Consider the following 17,430-nt stretch of genomic DNA (forward strand, 5'->3'; position numbering starts at 1 on the left):
TGTAGTCAAAACTCCAATTACGAAGCCACAGTGATTAAAGACTTCTTAATTTCAAATGAACTTTATAGTCTCTCTCTATGTATATAAATTCTTAGATATATCAGTGTTTACCTCAGTTTTCCAATAAAACTCTCTCCGCCCCGAGACAGGTCAGTTGGGTCTATGGAGATGAGGTAATTAGAGGTTTTACTCTTCTTTCGCTTCCTTCCAGCTAACAGAAAAACCTAAGCAGTGCAAAAAAACATCATATTCTAGAATGCCAAAGGGGTTAGCGCACACCACATCCTGCTTTGATATAAGGAAACCATAGGCAATTTTTCTGTCTTCCAGCACCATTAGCAAACAGAAGATCTCCTGGGACTTAGCAAAAACAGATAAAAATCATGAAGAGAAAGTAACTTCTCAACCATTCAGTCCATTATTTATGGTTTAAATAATTAAATCCAACCTATTTTGTTAAATGTTTAATTCTAGGTTGTACTGTCTCTTCCACTAGTATTGAAATAGATGCTTTTCAGGCCACAGAATGCAGAAAGCCCTGATTGCCGTCACATTAAGGTGCCATGCATGGATTATTTAAGGCCAAAGATTAGACATATGAAGAAGGGCAGCAGAACAAACTGATACTGGTGTTTTGCTTTTGAAAGACAGTAGGGCAGAACTCAGTGAAAAGGCATATAAAATACAAGATTATATTTTCCTTGTAAGACTTTTTCAGATGTTTTTTTTAAAATATATATTCAGATGCAACTGATATGCCATTCAAGGTATTTTATGACCTTTTTACCATGCTCCCTTTCCAAATGGAGGTAATATGTAGGGTACATCCCTCGATCCATTCCTTTCTTGTCTCTTGTGATTCTGCATTTGACGGTGACACCCTGTGGAGCAGGTCTTACAGCAAATTCCTCCAGGTCATCGACATCTATGAGAGGCTCATTTGTGGAAGGACTAGGGGCTGAGGCCGCTTCCTAAAACAGTAAACAAAACTCAGGTTTCCTCAGCTTTGAGTTACAAGGTTATAAGTACAAAGGAGTGACATTTGATGACAGCTGCACTTTAAAAATAAAAAAGGACATTGTCTTTTCTGTTCTGATAGCTCAGTGGCTTTAAGGCATCTTATCAAGCTAACTCCCTCTCCCTATCCAATTGGTTGAGTTCTTGGCTACCAAAGGCCCATAGAGAAGTTCTCTATCCTACTGATGCTGAGCACACAGACATATCTGGCAAAGAAAAGGGCAGCTGCACGATCAGATTGCTGTAATGTTACAAAGCAGACTCCGGCTCACACTTTCCCATCTCAACGTGTTTCTTTTTTGAGAAGGTTCATATCCAAGAACAGTGATGGTCTTTGAAGGTTCATATCCAAGAACAGTGATGGTCTTTGACGAAAGGAAGAAATGGGATGGTGAGAGATGGATTAAGCTAGAGAGAACTCCAAAAGGGACAAGACTTCAGTGCAGTATATAAAAGAGTGAGCCACCATCAACTGGTTTAGCCAGAGCTCGTGATGTAGAATATTTGAACACTTTGAAGCCTTATTTTATCTTCAGATTGTAGCAGCAAGAGCAGGGTGGGAAAATGCTGAGAAAAAAGCAATAGATCCTTCTGAGCACCCACAAGAGGCAGAAAGGTAAATATTTACTGTTTACCTTTCTCTTCATTTAAGTTCAGACAATATTTGCTATTCATTACTCCTAGTCATTATTTTCATTGCTTCTGTGAACTGAGAACTATCACAGTAAATCACTTCAGAGATGCTTTAGTGTATACTGAGAACAAAATAGGAAAGCCAGGCCTGTCCTGACTGTTCTCTGAATTGATGCAGTACACAGAAACCAACATGCTCCTTCTTTGGTACTGACTCCTTACCTTATTGGATTTCTTGCTTGTGGCAGAACCAGGCCGGGTGTTACTGTTTAGCTGTGAAGAGCTGGAGCTGTCTTCATCTTCCTCATCCTCTTCCTCATCAAAATTCATGCTGCTTGAAATGCCTGAGGAGAAAGCAGTGCCCTATGAAATACTGATACACTGAATCTGCCCATACTTGATGTAAAATACCATTTACACTGTTGCACCTTTAGGCTTACAGGTGAGAGAGGGTGTGTGCATGGGGGGGGGTTGCTATATGAGGCACTGTACAAATAATACATGGCTGAGACAGCACCTGCATGAGAATCCAGCACATTTCAGCAAATGAGAAAGGAAATAGCGTTGTTTCCACTCCACAGAGAGGACTGAGGTACCCATTGATACATGAACAATATGCAGCTAGGAATTAAATTCAAATCTTCTAAATCCCATCAAGTACTTCAAACACAACGAAAATCTTAAACCTGAAATTGAAGCTGAGTGGACAACCTATGACAGCCATTTGGAAACCTTACCAATTAAAATAAAACCCTTCTACAGCACACTTTTAACTGTTCCTATGAGATCGGATAAAGCACAGATCTTAACAGTGAGAGGAAAACATTCACATCAAGGAAGTGTTCTTATGCATATTTATTTCATGTAAAAAGCAGTATCAGTGCAGGCCATAGGAACTGCCTCAGAGCACTTAAAAATTTGACTTTAAAAGAATTCAAAACCTCAGACATTTCAAAGGGGAACAAAACTTTGAACATCAAACAGGATTTGGCAGCAGAAAGTGTCAAGGGTGGGACATTTGCCAGGCCTAGTTCTTCAAGGAGTATCATGCAGATGAAGCCACCCTGTACTCAGGTTTCACATATCAGAGGCAACCTACGCAGCATTTTTTTCTCCCCCCCAAAAATAGAAAAAACTTGGTCCTGAATTTCCACTGTTGGTAAGTCTGATGCAGAAGGATAAACGAAATGCAAAGATTTCCAGAGCTAAAAAGCATGGGCATAATTAACTTTTTCCTTCTGTACTTACCAGGAACATGATCCAGGGCGACAAGACTGGATTGGGAGGTGGAAGAGGACCAGGATGTATTTGCATGGGGATCTGGGAAAGGAAAAAATCCATGGGCTTGATTCTGCAAACCCTTAAGTGAGTGAACAAGCCTGACTCCTCATAGGACTAAAGGCTTATGCAATGGGGCCAAATAACTGCTGCCACAATTTTCAGTTAGGGACATCATGTCTTTCTGCATAATCAAATTCACCTTCCACCTGCTTATACCTGCTGTCACTTTCTTTGTTGTGTTTTGAATAAAGTCATTTCTGAATCCCATTCAGAGCTCAAGCTTACCATCCATGCAAAAACACTTCTGTGAATGGCGTGCCCTTCACAGTAAGTTTTTGGCCTATTTTTGAATTCTAATATGCACAAAATAAGCTGATAGACACACCTGATATACACAGATTTTACACAAATACTTATTCAGTAACACTGAAAAAAGTATTCAGACTCATAGTTGGATGGCCTAAATTCTACCTAAAACCCTGTGCATCCTAATTATATTACTCAGGCTATCTAAATGGTTCTTCTGTGACTTCATGAGTAGACATCAGACTTTCCTGCAACTTAGTCTCTGGAATATGAGCTCGGTCTGCAACAAGCAGAGACTGAACCAAACTAATGTAAGAAATATAAATATTGGAGACAGTATTAATAATGGTTTTCTTCAGTTCAAATTTTGGAACTGTATGAAGAAAATAGACATCAAAGAGCACAATATTTTTTTTAATGTTGCTGCTGCTTCCAATAACTTGAATGCATATCCCTTTAAAACAGCTTTTGACACTAGATGCAGACTGGATAATAAAATAACACCAAAGCAGTAAGAGCAAATAGAAATGAAATAGAAGCACATGCAATTTTTGTTTTTCATTCAGCTGCACTGCAAATGGTCTCATTATCTACTTCTTCAGTTCTCCCAGTCTGCATTTACACCATCCAGCATGACAGCAAAAAGTTTCAATAGGATCTGGTTATGCAGGATAAGGCTGATTTCAAAGGTCAATAGGTATTTTTAAAGCCTGCAGAACTCACTCATTATTAATCACACACTCATTAATTGCAAACATTAGTTCTTAATAATGACAGCTGATGTTCTAGTCAAATACGCATGGTTAACAGAGGCAATCCATTTCTTCAGCTGGCATCTGTGCAGAAAAGCCATACTTGCATATGCTATCATGCACAGACAAATGGTTTATTTCTACGTTCATGCTATGTATTTCACCACCAATATTTTGGTGGTGAAAATTCTGCGCCTGTCTTAGAAAGTCTCCACTCAGGACCTGTGGGGGAGAATGCTTCAAAGAGCTCCTGTGTTGTTCTTGAGCCCAGAAATCAAATCTATTCCTTCCCTAAATTTCAAAACAGCTGTAACTTCAGGTGGCAAAGAACTAAGACCAAATTGCTCATTCCAAGTCTTTACAGAGACATGGAGGAAACTGATAAACATGAAGACTGAATGTTAATTATTCAGTGTTAAAACTTACAGAAGTCTGGCTCTGTCCTAGTGACTCATTTGCCAGCAACAACTTCTACATATTAAGACTCCTGAAATCAAAAGGATGAATATTTCTTCTGCAGGAAGAAAATGATTCTAGCTATGCCAACTTCCAACAGATGGAGAAATCAAATAAAACATTTGGCATTTTCTTGCAAGTGGGGTATTCTCTTCACATTCAAGTAGCCTATGGCCTCTTTGTCTTGTAACTGAACTTGCCGGGTGAACCTTAGTGAGGAGAAATACATGTACTGAGAGAGGCTTCTCTCCGCAAAGTTAGAGTCAAAAAGCAGAATGGGCACAGATCAGGGCTAAACAAATCTAATGGGACTTGACTTGCCCTTTCCCATCTTAGCAGTCACCTCTGTGGTTTTCTCCTTTTGCTCCTATTCCATGCAAGAGGAGGACCAATGGGAGACAGCAATTCTAAATGCTTTTTCAAACCAATGGGGACATGCCAATAAAGACATGCCAGAAGTATGAAGCAAGAGTGAGAAACTAATGAAAAGCCCTGGTTTTATGTAAAGGTTCCCATGACTTCTGGGATACTCGAAACAGTCCATCAAGCCTCCGTTACCAGTATCAAGTGGCAAACCACATATGCAAAGTAAAAATATTTTATAGAGATACTACTAGTTGCAGCCTTGTCTTAATACCTTTGTGTCCCACAGATGATAGCTCTGTTCTCAAAAATCAGTAAACCCCAACATTTCCCCTTTTAAAAAAAAAAGCCCCTCCGCAGGTTTGAAGCATATCAGTCTATCAGCCTTAGCAGTGTTCTGTTCTGATCGGGAGTATACTCAAAGACATGTTAAAAAAGGTCATACTATATATTGGTTTTATTGGGGGGTGGGGAAAGTAGAGAATAAAAATATATGTTAACCTGGAAAAAACATCAAAAATAGAAATGTACCCCAGAGTAAAAACCTGAGTGCTCTGACCTAATTTGAGAAGTCTGTTGATAATTTTTTTTTTCAAGTCAACCAGCTTTAGCAAGTAGTGTGCCTGGCTATTAAAAATTCTGAGCCATGGTCTAAGGCAACACAATCACCACACAGATCAGAACTAGTTAGTCATGCCAACATCCCTCTGACTCAAATGCCCAGGAAGTGCCCCACTTGGATAAAACCTGCCCATTTCAGTTGAAGTTGCTCACATCTGCAGAGTAATGTCCCAGAAAAAATGAATCGTAGTGAGAACTGCTCTGCAGACAAGAAGCGTGCATTTAGGTATGAATAGTCTATTTTAGATGAGTCAAGTTTGCACTTATATTTTGCTCTTTAAACACAAGGAGTTTATTCTTAAAGCATCAGAGTACTCTTGGCTCAGGCCATCTTAGCTTCAAAAGCTATACACTGAAGAAGAACAACCCCTAAGTAAATGCCTTCAGTAAAAGCTTTGTGAAGATTTTAGGATTTTTTCCTTCCTACAGTTAATGTCTAAAAAGACATAATAACACTGCAGGAAGGAAGGCATAGATGCATGAATGCGTACATACACAATCTATCTCCCAAATCATGCATGCCTTCAGAAAAAAATATAAAATCCAGAGCATTTCAGAACTATGCGTGAGAAATGCTGCAGAATGCACAGTTTTGTAATTTTCACGTCTACAAGCATGAACACACATTGTGAAACTACAAAGAGTTTAGCTGACAGCAAAATTAAAATTAATATTCTAGTTTAAATGTTGTTATTCCATACTCTTCTTCAGCCCTCAAGTATGTGATTTTGAGAATCATATATCAAAATGTAACAGATGAATATGAGTATTAGCATCTGCTTGGTGCTTCAAAAGCAGCGCTGCACTGCAGATGGGAACGCCGCATCCCTGAGAGTCTGGAGGGCTCTTGTTCCTTGGAACAAGAGAGAACTTCATTATTTTCACGGATAGAATAGGACAAAGCCTAAAAGGTTGGAAAGGGAGAAGCACAGAGTACCGATCTCTGCTTAGGCTAGGGCTGAGCCTGAGAATAGGAAAAGGAGTCAACATACATAAAACAAGCATTGAGAATCCAAAGGTGGCTTTGGCTATTTACCCTTTTTCTGCATTGCTGTTCTAAGATCCTGTTTGCTTTGCTGTTGTTGGCCACTAGCCATCTTCTCTCCATCATCTTCATCATGGCTAGATTGTCCAACAGTGAGAATCTGCACTTGACTTCCTGTCTTCTGAACATCATCTTGAAAAGCAGCTGGGCCATCAATTCCTGTCAGACAACAGCAAAAGCCTTGGTTGTCATTGTGTCACGAAGTTACTGCAAAGAGAATCCTTCCCTCATAAAAAGCATCTTTTCTAAGAAACAAAGATCACGTGCTCATATTTAATAATATTTTCTAGACTTAAACAAGACTAAAATAACCCCCAAGGCAAAAATCTCATTCCCCACTTGCCGCACTTTAGAATCTCCAAGAGGTGATCAAAATGTCACTGCTGCACTCCTCATCCTGAAAGCAACACATCTATGCACCAGAGGCGCTGAATACTAAACAGAAATCAATTGGAGAGGATAGGCAAAGAAAACTGACGCAGCTTTCCTAGGGGGTCACAACTGGTTCAGAAACAGATAAACCTGAGTCCCAGATTATGCCATATCCCCTGTAAGACACAAAGGCTACCATTTATGAAATAATTCTTCAAAGTTTCAGAAACCTGGAAAATTCACCTGCAGATCTAACAGCACATATGACAGGAAGATCAGCAGATTAACAAGACTAAATATGCCAACTGAGTTAGTAAATTGCCATACAGTTAAAAGACCAGAATGAAACTATTTGAAGATAACAAATATTCCTTGAAACCTGATTGGGCATGATCCTAGGCAACCTGCTCTGAGTAGGGGTGTGGGACTAGACTGTCCCAGAGGCACCTTCCACCCTCAGCCTTGCTGCCATTCTAGGAGTACTGGTGATAGCCAGAAACATTTTTTTTACCTCCTTACTGCTATAATTAGCCTCTGAAAATGAGGGGAAAAAAAAAAAAAAAAAAAAGGAAAACATGGGGTGGGGAAGGAGTATTCTTATCACAAACTAACTTCATTTCTTTCTTCAGGACAGCAGATTGAAATATCAGATTGCAAATGTACCACTCTTAGCTAAAATGAAGTGATGGTAAGTATCACTAAACCAGCTATATAGAAATGCATTTTGGCACCATAGAAATGGTACTATCATCATTTACAGACAGTAAATAACTTAAGCCTGTATGCTGCTGCTATTCTAAAAACTTTGTTAATAAGCAATGTGACAGAGAATTAGCAAGCATTACAAAGAGCTATTTCAGTAAAAGAATATGGTGCTCCTCAGACCAAATGGAGCAGAATAAATCCTGTAAGAAGGAGTACTACATGTTGGGCTACGTTTTCAGACTGTGATACGTAGCAGAAGTCTCCAAGATTACCATTTCAACCCTTTCTGCCAGCAGCTGTCAACTTGCATTAAAAGACATCTGGATTATACATTAGCATGCTTAACTGTACTTCGCCATACTTACTGTTACTGCCACTGTGGTGCGAAGCGTAGGTGGAAAAGAAAGTGGTCTACTTTATCAGCAACAGCACTAACCGTGCTACCACCTAACAAGATGCAGTTCAACACTGCAGAAGTATTTAAAAACTGTCAGGTTAGGTGGAAAAGAGAGAGACGAAACAAAAGAAGATGTGACTGACACTTCACAAATTCAGATTTCAAGGTCTGAAGGAATTATCGACTCTGCTGCATCATGCAGAACCTTATCTGGCAAATTCTACACCTACCCTGTAAGTTCTAATTTAGTTACCATAAAACTAACAACAAATTAACAATAGGTCCATCCAACCTTGAACACCTAAATAAAGTAGATGGAAATGTTTCTATCGCCTTTGTAGAAGGAGAGTTTCAGGCTCTCTTTGTGATGCAGAATGCACTGCAACCCCACAACCGTTGCTCTAATGATAAATTACCCTCCCTGTTCAGCACCAGTGACTCAGTCTGAAGTGGCCTAACGAGTTCTGGCTGCTTGATTATTTTTACACCTTCATCTGTTAGGCAATAGACCTCCTATACTATCAAGTACCTTGCCCTTTCAGCAGTCAGTCCTCATCAAAGAACCTCTTAACCTTATCTTTGATCAATTAAAGGAACTGAAGTTTTTATGTCTCCACACGTTTTCCTGGCCTTCAGATCCCCCACTCTTCAAATCATTCCAAATTCTTCAGAAGTTTCAGTATCCTCTTTGAAGTTTGGAATACCATGAGTTTAGTGTTGACCTTTTATGCCGTGTGCTGCATAAGAGCTCCTGCTCTTCTCACCTTGGTTGTCATCTTTCAGGAGCTGTTGTGGCTTGGCAGACTCTGTTCTGGGAAACAAGTGCAATCCACAATCTTTGCTACTAAATTACTAAAAACTAAATATAAAATCTGCATCCAGCTTTACAAAAATGCATGCTGTCTGAATGAATTCTAGTTTACTGGACAACCAGATTGCTATGTCAAAAAGTCTGACAATTTACAACGCAAATCTGTTCACTGTTGACATTTTTCTTAGATAACATTCTAACTCATACAGTGACACAGATGTTGCATACACCCACACTTTAATCTTACACAGGCTAAGTCAAGTTAAATAAAGAACAAGGAATGGCTTGGGTTGTAAGGGACCTTAAAGATTCTAGTTCCAAAAGAGGTAAAAGAAAAAAACAAACAAACAAAAAAACACACTGAAAGCTACAGATAAGGTAAACTTAACATTCTATTTATCTCCCCTTACAATATAAGCATACGGAATTTCATCAGGTCATTTATTGTACAGAAAAACAACAAAGGCAAACCCTGTAAAAGCAATGACTGCAGTTAACTAAGCAGTGAAACTGAGAAAAACACGAACACATGGAAACTTAAAGAGTTTATGGCATTCAAAAACTCGCATACATATTTGGGCAATAAAAACACTCTTCACTATAGTACGTTAGCAGGGACAAGTTATACATTGAACAGCGTAATTCCCAATGTTGTAGGTATAATATGGCAGTGAACAGAATAGCATTTTTACTGACAGTGAGTTATTTCAGGATAAGTACTACAGCAAAGGTGCTCTAGAACAGACAAGAGAGCTGCTCAGATCCACTGCAGTATTTTTAACAGCTTTATCCATCAACTTTAAAGTGACTGCCTAAAGTCAGGTTCTTACTATAATACTCAGAATTTCAAGTGTTAAGCACCCATAAATTTAACAAAATGCTCATACCTTGTGCATATCTAGCCCTTTATTAAGTTTTGGACACTAGGAACCTAATTTTGAGAATCCATTCCAAAGGGAACAAAACATCTTAATTATTCTTCTTCAAAGCAAACACTGATCTGCGGCAAAGGAAATGCCTCTGACGGCATGAGACACTGCACTGAGGCTGCTGCTTTCTGATGCCTGCAGAACAGCTGCGCTCACATCCCGTGCTGTCAGGAACATCGCGTACTATTAGGCAGTAGGACAAAGACTACCCTGGCAGGTCACACTTTTAAAGAAAAAAAAAATCAATTTCAGCATTCTGAAGACCGCATCACTGGTGGAGTGTGTTATTAAGCATTACGAATGGTTCTGCTGGTGACCCCATTTAAGAGAATGGAAGATATAGGCAGAGAGAGAGAGAGAAAAAAGAGAAAATAACATCTGCTGTATTATAGTATTGTATTAAAAAAAACAGCAAATATATTTGGTGCTATAGATGGTTCACAGCAAATGCAGGATTAACTAATATTTGTGTGTGTGCATGCATTCATGCTGCTATATATGCATGTGTAAAATTGTATTCAATGCAAGCATATATACACATTTCTTTTATATTTATCATGTTATGTCTATTTTGAAAGTCATAATTCAAAAGACATTTTTACCATAATCAACATAATGTCTGAAAGCACTTTCAAGCCTGCACAATTATGATACTTGAGGTGGATCTCTCTCTGTGTTCTCACTTTCTTTGCCTCACTGACTTCTCGTCCTGCACAATAAAAGCAAACCATCATGTCTACAGCTATAAGCTTCCTTGTTTAAGAACGGTGTCAGAAAAGGCAAAGAAGATGACCAGACTGTGCCAAAAAGTTTATAGCTAGATTCATGATTTTCAACATTTTTTCCCAAAAGTCAAGTAGAGAAAAAACGATGGTGATGTCTTTGAAAACCTGTTAAGAAGAAAAGGAATTATTTATATTATCCTCTAGGCAACTGTGAAAGAGGGCAGGGGAGAAAGAAGGAGACTGAAACAACCACCAGAATATCAGTCCCTTCAGTAAGAGCCTTCTGGTAAACTCTGACATAGTCATGTCTCAGAGGAAACCCAGAGATACCCAAAATGAAAAATAAATAATAATAATAATAAAAAATATACTAACATTCAGTGGCATTTCCATCCTACAAACTACTATTATCAACACCTGCATTATGTTAGCACCTAAAATCTTACAGACAGTATTGATAATAGACAAAATCATTCATTGCTCAAGAGGTAATCAAAAAAGAATAACATTTTAAAGCTTTTACTTGGAGTGAGGGGGAGAGGGAAGCAAGGAGATTGGACAAAAAGGAGGAAAGGACTACATATTAACAAGCTATGTATTTATGTATGACCAGGAAAAGCTTAGAGATGCAACTGATAAGTGACCACTACCTATAGATGAGTACCAGAACAAACATGAAGAACAATACTGCTGACAGACAACAGCGGACAATGCCCACTATTAGTCTTGAATAAGTTAGTTAGAAATTCAAAATTTGACAACCCACCTGGCAGCAAGTTATAGGCATAAAAACATTTGACTATATACTACATGAAGCCCCAATAATTGGATCTTTCAAGAAAATAATCAAATTGTGTTTATATACATCACGTTCCTGCATGTATTTATACATGCAAACATTTTGCTATGAAAAGATATTCAGCAAATGTTATTTACTCTTGGTTCTTTTAAAAGAAGTTATAAGTACAGGAAAGAATGATTAACTGATTATTTACAAAGAATCTTTACTGTACCTATGACAACATGAAAAGACAGATTTCTAAATTATTTGAAAATAACCATTATAGTAAATTAAGTACTTCTTCACAGGACATCTGCAAATTAGGAAAGAAATTAAAAAGAAACATAACATCAGAGACAACTAATTGAGTTCAGTGACTAAATAACAAATGAGAATACATATAAGGAAAGGTACATGGCACAGAAGACAAGTATTTCTGTCCCCACTGTACAAAGAGAAACTGCAGGAAAGAAAAATTCCTGTTTTCATTTTATAGAGTACTTAAGACAAATTCAACATTTGAAAACAGCTATATTGCTCACACACTAAGTTTTAAGAATGTATTTAAGCCTTTTGAGTATCAGACCCACAAAGGTGGCTGAAGCAGGCAGGAGGTCTCTGGAAGACCAAGACCTCAAGCCTCATTTTCTGACTTCAGCAGCTGTATGCAGGGGTTCTATAACAGGCATGTCCTTCCTCTGCAAACATGCTGACAGCAAATGCAGTTGACACTATAGAAATTTTTCTTCATTTCTGATTGTAAATGTGCCTTCAAAGGCAAGATACCAGGTTAGGCAAAACACTGGTCTGAAACAGAAGTCATATCGACACAGATAACACTCAAGGCTGCAGCCAGCAGCAAAACTGCAATTGCAAATTGCAGAGCAGCACTTCCTCCAACTTAGGGATGGTAGCACAAACGCTTCAAAAGACAAGGAGTTTATCCTCAGAAAAAATCTACTTTTATTAAACTGACACCAAAACAAATAGAATTTCCAGCCTTTAAAGAACTTAGCTGAAAGCAAACCCTCCTGCTTTTATTGTCTCAAGCAATCTTTTTATGTTAAAAAGACGAAACGAGTTGATTACATTTTTGAAATCCATACCTATCCAGAAGTTAGAACACTGAGCATAATAAGGTTTACCTCTGGAACAGTGGTACAGTAAAGTAATATTGTAAAAATCAATAAATGAAAAAGGTTATTTCTCAGAATGATTGCTCAGGAAGCTCTAATAAAATAGCTAGAATGAAGTATCAGGAAATTACATCTTTTAGAAATTTAGAACTCCATTGCTTAAAAAAGGAAGAGAGAGAAAAATCACTGCTGGGTGTAACTCTCCTCAAAAGAGAGAATGTTTGGAGGGAGTAGGGGACATTTTTGTTATACTTGTAGGACCACATAACCTTAAGTATATTGTAGTTGTTAATATTTTATAAGCCATTTCCCAGTATATACCTGTTCTCTTAGGGGCTGTGCAACCATCAATATGGGTTCAAGCAAATGCAAAACCACAAAGGTATTTGCTTGTTAAGGAAAGGGGAGAAAAAAAGAAATTTTGTTAAGAAAGGACATCTGGAGGTGATTTAGTCCAAATTTTAGTTAAAGGAAGGACTCTTGCTAACACAGTATCAGGTCACTTAAAAGCAAGTGCTTGAGCACCAAGCATCTACATTTAACTTGAAAACTAGAAAACTGTAGCAGGAATCGTGCTTTCATAAATTTATATCTCGTGGAGGCCAAATGATATCTTCCCGGTCAAGTTCATGCGTTGCCAAAGCATTGCCTGAACGGGCTGTCAGATCTGGAAACAACTGGGCTTTTCTTGGTGGAAACAAATTTGTTCCTCCTATTACCCTTTCTCTTTAATGCAGGGGGAAGCCAAGATAAATCTACTCTACACAAACTCTCTTATTCCCATCAGAAAAGGAAGTGTTATAGTGAGAAAAAATGACGCTTATCCAACCAATGGTGCTGCTTTCTGAGTCAGCCAGCATTAATGTAGTTGCTTGTTACATATGAAAATGAGACAGGATGCACAAATCAAAACAGACAAACAGGCATGAAAGAGAGAAAAGAAACATGGAAGAAGCAAGCCAAATCAAAACATGAAATAGCCATCCTGGCAGAAGAAGTGCTGTGTTTCAGAGCAGCTCATTTGCTTTCTGACTCTCATAAATGGAGTAGGCAATATGTTTCCTAGAATGTACTTACATGCTGCAAGTGCAAGGGGTTCAGCTAGAAAAAAAACTTCACAGAATAATTTCTGAATTTTCATATCAGATTCACTTTGAATTAGGTCCTGGCTTTGCATTGTTCTCTGCTTATTTATTTTTTTAAAGTTCTTTTTATCTCCCTGATTCGTTTCTGCTCATTTCACTGTGCAAAGCCAAAAATATACGCTACCAGATAGCTTTAATTCACAAACATGTACTGGGAAAAAAAGAACAACAAACAAACAAAAAACCAAACCACCCCACACTACTGTGTGCCTATAATACTTTCAGGAATCTTAATTCTGAAAGAATACTCTAGGTATTTAGTATCTAAAGATGCTCAGGTTTTGTATTTGTAGTGCTATGCAGGGTGCCTGCTTTTCATAGGTACCTTTTGCAACTGTTTTCACTTGTTTAAATTACTTTTCTGTTGGACTGTCTAGTAACACTATACACCAGGTTCACTAATATCCTTATTCACCCTTCCTAGCATCTCGAAAGTCACAAATGAAGCCAGAGTTCAATCCACTATTTTCACCACCTTACACATTAATTTGTTTCATTTTGTATTTTTTCCTAATACTGAATATTATGTCCAACAATAAACTTGGAGACCAAACCTTCCAGAAATACCGCTTTAATGAGCTAAGCTACTATAAAATACAATCAATTTACTGCCTTTGCAGGCTTCTTCCCACAAAAATGATGTTCCTTTCTAAAAATAGGCACAGATTATATTGGATATGTCATTAAGAGTGAGATACCAGTAATAATCACAGATTTAGAAAGAGCTGATAAACGCCATACTACCCATCACAGAATTACAAAATGCACTGACCCCTAACTCAGGAGGTACAATCAGCTACATGAGCAATTAGCCACATCCTTCTCTTGCCTTATGTCAGTGTAACCTCATTAAACCTAATATTTCCCTCGCGTTTATCTTTAGCACATTGTTCTGATCATAGCTTCATCATTCTTCAAGCCACTTAAAAAGGCATTACACATCTAAGACCAGAGTACAATCATTACACTACAGCTTCAAGAGCTATTCATGTATAATTCAATGATTTTTGGTCTGACTTAGCTTACTATTCATAGAATCTGGTCTAAAGACTCTTTTTTTCTTCAAGCACAAAGAGCTCTGCTATGCTCAGAAAAGTAATACTCACTATAGCTAAATACTAACGGAAACCTTTAAAATGCATATAAAGTGCATTCATCCCTCTGCTTCCAGCCTGTTCATTTACAGAACACACTAAAGTTACAGCATGAAACATCTAGATTGCTAAAATGTTAACACAAGTGGTCAATTTGCCCCTCCACCCCTCAAATAATCCACAAGCACAAACATAAACCTCTTCTCAAGCAGCTAATGGTGATGGAAGAGATTTTAAAGATTCTGGCAGCTACATGACCCACAATCTCTCAAGATTACTTCACTCTACTCCACTGCTTCACTCCCTAAGCCTACAGGACAGTGTCAATACAGGTGATAAAACACACTGTAGGAGATAAAAACCTTAAACTTCATGCTGGCCCCCAAGAAAAGTTCCGAGGCTACTCCTTTATTATGGGACTGAAACATTGACACAGCTGCCCTTGAAAGCAGTTTCCTATTGCTTCACCCGCAGGGCTTCCCAGATCTCTTGTGTCAAAGCTGCTGTGTGGACTCGCTCTTCCCATGATATACGTGCAGTGCACACGCCACACTACCTAAGCAGTTTTCCTTCATGATTTTGATTTTCCCCTCTCAGGAAATGCTGGTATAATGGCAACATAAGTGCTACAGAGGACGTTGTTTAGGCTTTTTGCATCCAAACAATTTTCTCTTACGTTTATTGTGGGTATGGTCATGCAAAAAAGCCTGAGTGAAACCTGGAGACTGACTCTAGCTCCCAGTGGAAGTCAAAGTACAACAGCACCTAAAAAGTACACTGTGGCACCCTACACCGTTCAGCTGAAAAGTCAAACCAGAGAACTCTCCTTGCTACTACCTTTGTCACAGTTACTAAACTCCAAGGAAAGGGAAAGGGAAAGTCTCAAAGTTATACAGTAATGATTTAAATATTACACCGCACAACGCTCAGTTACAGCCTAAGACAGGTTTTCTTTTAAGCTAGCAAGAGGATTTTTATTCTCCTGTATAATGTACTTCAGAATAAAACTTGGCTTCTGTATTACTGTGCTGGAATGGAATTGCTTTTCATGATCAGTTCAGAAGCATTAGCTTTCTGTTCACTTATTTTGTCGATAATTTTTACATTCAGTTAATTTTACCCTTGACTTTCACTTATTATTTTAAGCCTCGGTATCAGTATACACCAATTTTTTTTTTTTCCTTCAAATAAATAAATAAATTCATTACCTCAGGGCCAGACACTAAAGCCTGTCTAACCAAGTCCCAGAGGGACTACATAGAGAAGCTGTAGATTCAGATCTCAAGAATTAAGCTGCAATATGGTTTAATGAATTTTAATAAGATAGGCTCTGGTCCTGCAAAATTCCTACATATAAGCCCCTATACTCTGACCTCAAGAATTCCCTTTGTTAGTCATTATTATCATTAAACAGACTTATCAATGACAGACACTACTTTCTTACTTAAGCAATAACAGAGAGATTGTTGAAATGCTTAGGATGAGAATACAGTGTATTCTAATCAGGAGAATTGCAAATTATTGGAAAGGTATTTACTAATTCCACTACTCATCTGCCATCAAATAAACTGTATGTTCTGGCACAGAAATCTATCTTTTATGTGTGTGTGCTTATATATAAAATATCTTTTATATATATGTATAATATTATCTACGTTTTTGTCATTATTAATAGCTTTTTTTTTTTGTCTACCCAATCTGACCCAAAGTCACCGCAGAAAATTTTTCATACAAACACCTTACATACATTTGTCAGATAGGATAGAGTAACCCTGAAGGAACAACTTGAAGAAACCCTTTGAGGATGTTAACTTGGTTTTGTTGAATTTATTTTCAAAATGCTCACTTAACCCCTACGCTGTGCAGCGTAAACCTCAGTAAGAGCCTGGACAGAATGACTGCAATTTAAGGCCAATCCTCCAAATTACATCGTGTGCAGATTGAAAAAAATATATATTGGTTTAAGGTGATTCTCAGTTCTTCAACACTGCAGGAAAACATCAGCATCTGTTCCATCAGGACACTTTTACTCCTCTAGAATTTTAATGAATATGCTCCTTTGGAAAATACTTGGTTTACAAATTTCAGCCCTCCTTCACACATGCTGAGACAGGTCCAAGTCACACACATTTTCCAATCTCACAAAAATTTCAATATATCACTTTCAGACAATTTTCAGAAAATTATTGATATTCAAAGAAATTAAAAACGACAAAAAAAGTATTTTGCAGTCAATTCAACATCTGACATTCAGCAGCATGCAGCTAACCTTTGTGTTTCCCTTTTTTCTCCTTTCTGGTGCTGCCAGTCTGACAGCTTGCAGCTGCTGCCTTGGCTTTTTTAGTTGATTTCGGAGCTTGGGCATCCACTACCACTTTTACATCTTCCTGTTCGGCCTCCTGCACTGCTTGAGAGATTCAAGGTACCCCACCAAAAAGAAAAACAGAGAGATACGAGAGAGAGAGAGAAAGAAAGAAAGAAACAGAATGAATTGAGAACTCTTTGAAGGCAAAAGAAGCAAGCAGACATCACAGAATTTAGTATTTCAGATAATTCATGCAGAGAAGGGATTCAAATAAACCAGAAATTGCAAAGTTACAGTAAAAATAAATGAAGTGTTAGATTAACTGGGAGGTATTTCCTAACTTTTTTCCTCCTTCCAATAATATATCAGCTCCTAACTTTCAGTCCAAAAATAACATCAGAATATTAATGTGTTGCTGAGCTATTGCAGGAAGCACATTTCCTTACACTAAAGCTCTGCCAGACTGATCATCAACAGTGGCAGCATGAAGGCTGACTAGCTTTATTTAGACTTCGTAGTGCCTATGCTTAAAACCATATCCTAAAACCATAAACAA

The 17,430-nt window shown here is 38.0% G+C and overlaps 1 protein-coding gene across 10 annotated transcripts in view; it reads right to left on the bottom strand.

The window, feature by feature from the left end:
- TUB (TUB bipartite transcription factor) overlaps positions 1 to 17,430 on the bottom strand; it is a 150,972-nt gene that overhangs the window by 18,657 nt on the left and 114,885 nt on the right. For 4 of the 10 annotated variants that reach the window (XM_013189068.3, XM_066997269.1, XM_066997276.1 and 1 more), the window contains 6 exons: positions 16,839 to 16,976; positions 6,466 to 6,633; positions 2,899 to 2,970; positions 1,873 to 1,994; positions 780 to 971; positions 112 to 224 (listed from right to left, as the gene is read on the bottom strand). In XM_013189068.3, coding sequence (XP_013044522.1) covers positions 112 to 224; positions 780 to 971; positions 1,873 to 1,994; positions 2,899 to 2,970; positions 6,466 to 6,633; positions 16,839 to 16,976 — 805 coding nt within the window. The remainder of the gene's footprint in view (positions 1 to 111; positions 225 to 779; positions 972 to 1,872; positions 1,995 to 2,898; positions 2,971 to 6,465; positions 6,634 to 16,838; positions 16,977 to 17,430) is intronic. The other 6 variants (XM_013189069.3, XM_066997270.1, XM_066997275.1 and 3 more) reach the window with 5 other exon arrangements.

Source organism: Anser cygnoides, chromosome 5, assembly GCF_040182565.1.
Source record: "Anser cygnoides isolate HZ-2024a breed goose chromosome 5, Taihu_goose_T2T_genome, whole genome shotgun sequence".
NCBI classification, from domain to species: domain Eukaryota; kingdom Metazoa; phylum Chordata; class Aves; order Anseriformes; family Anatidae; genus Anser; species Anser cygnoides.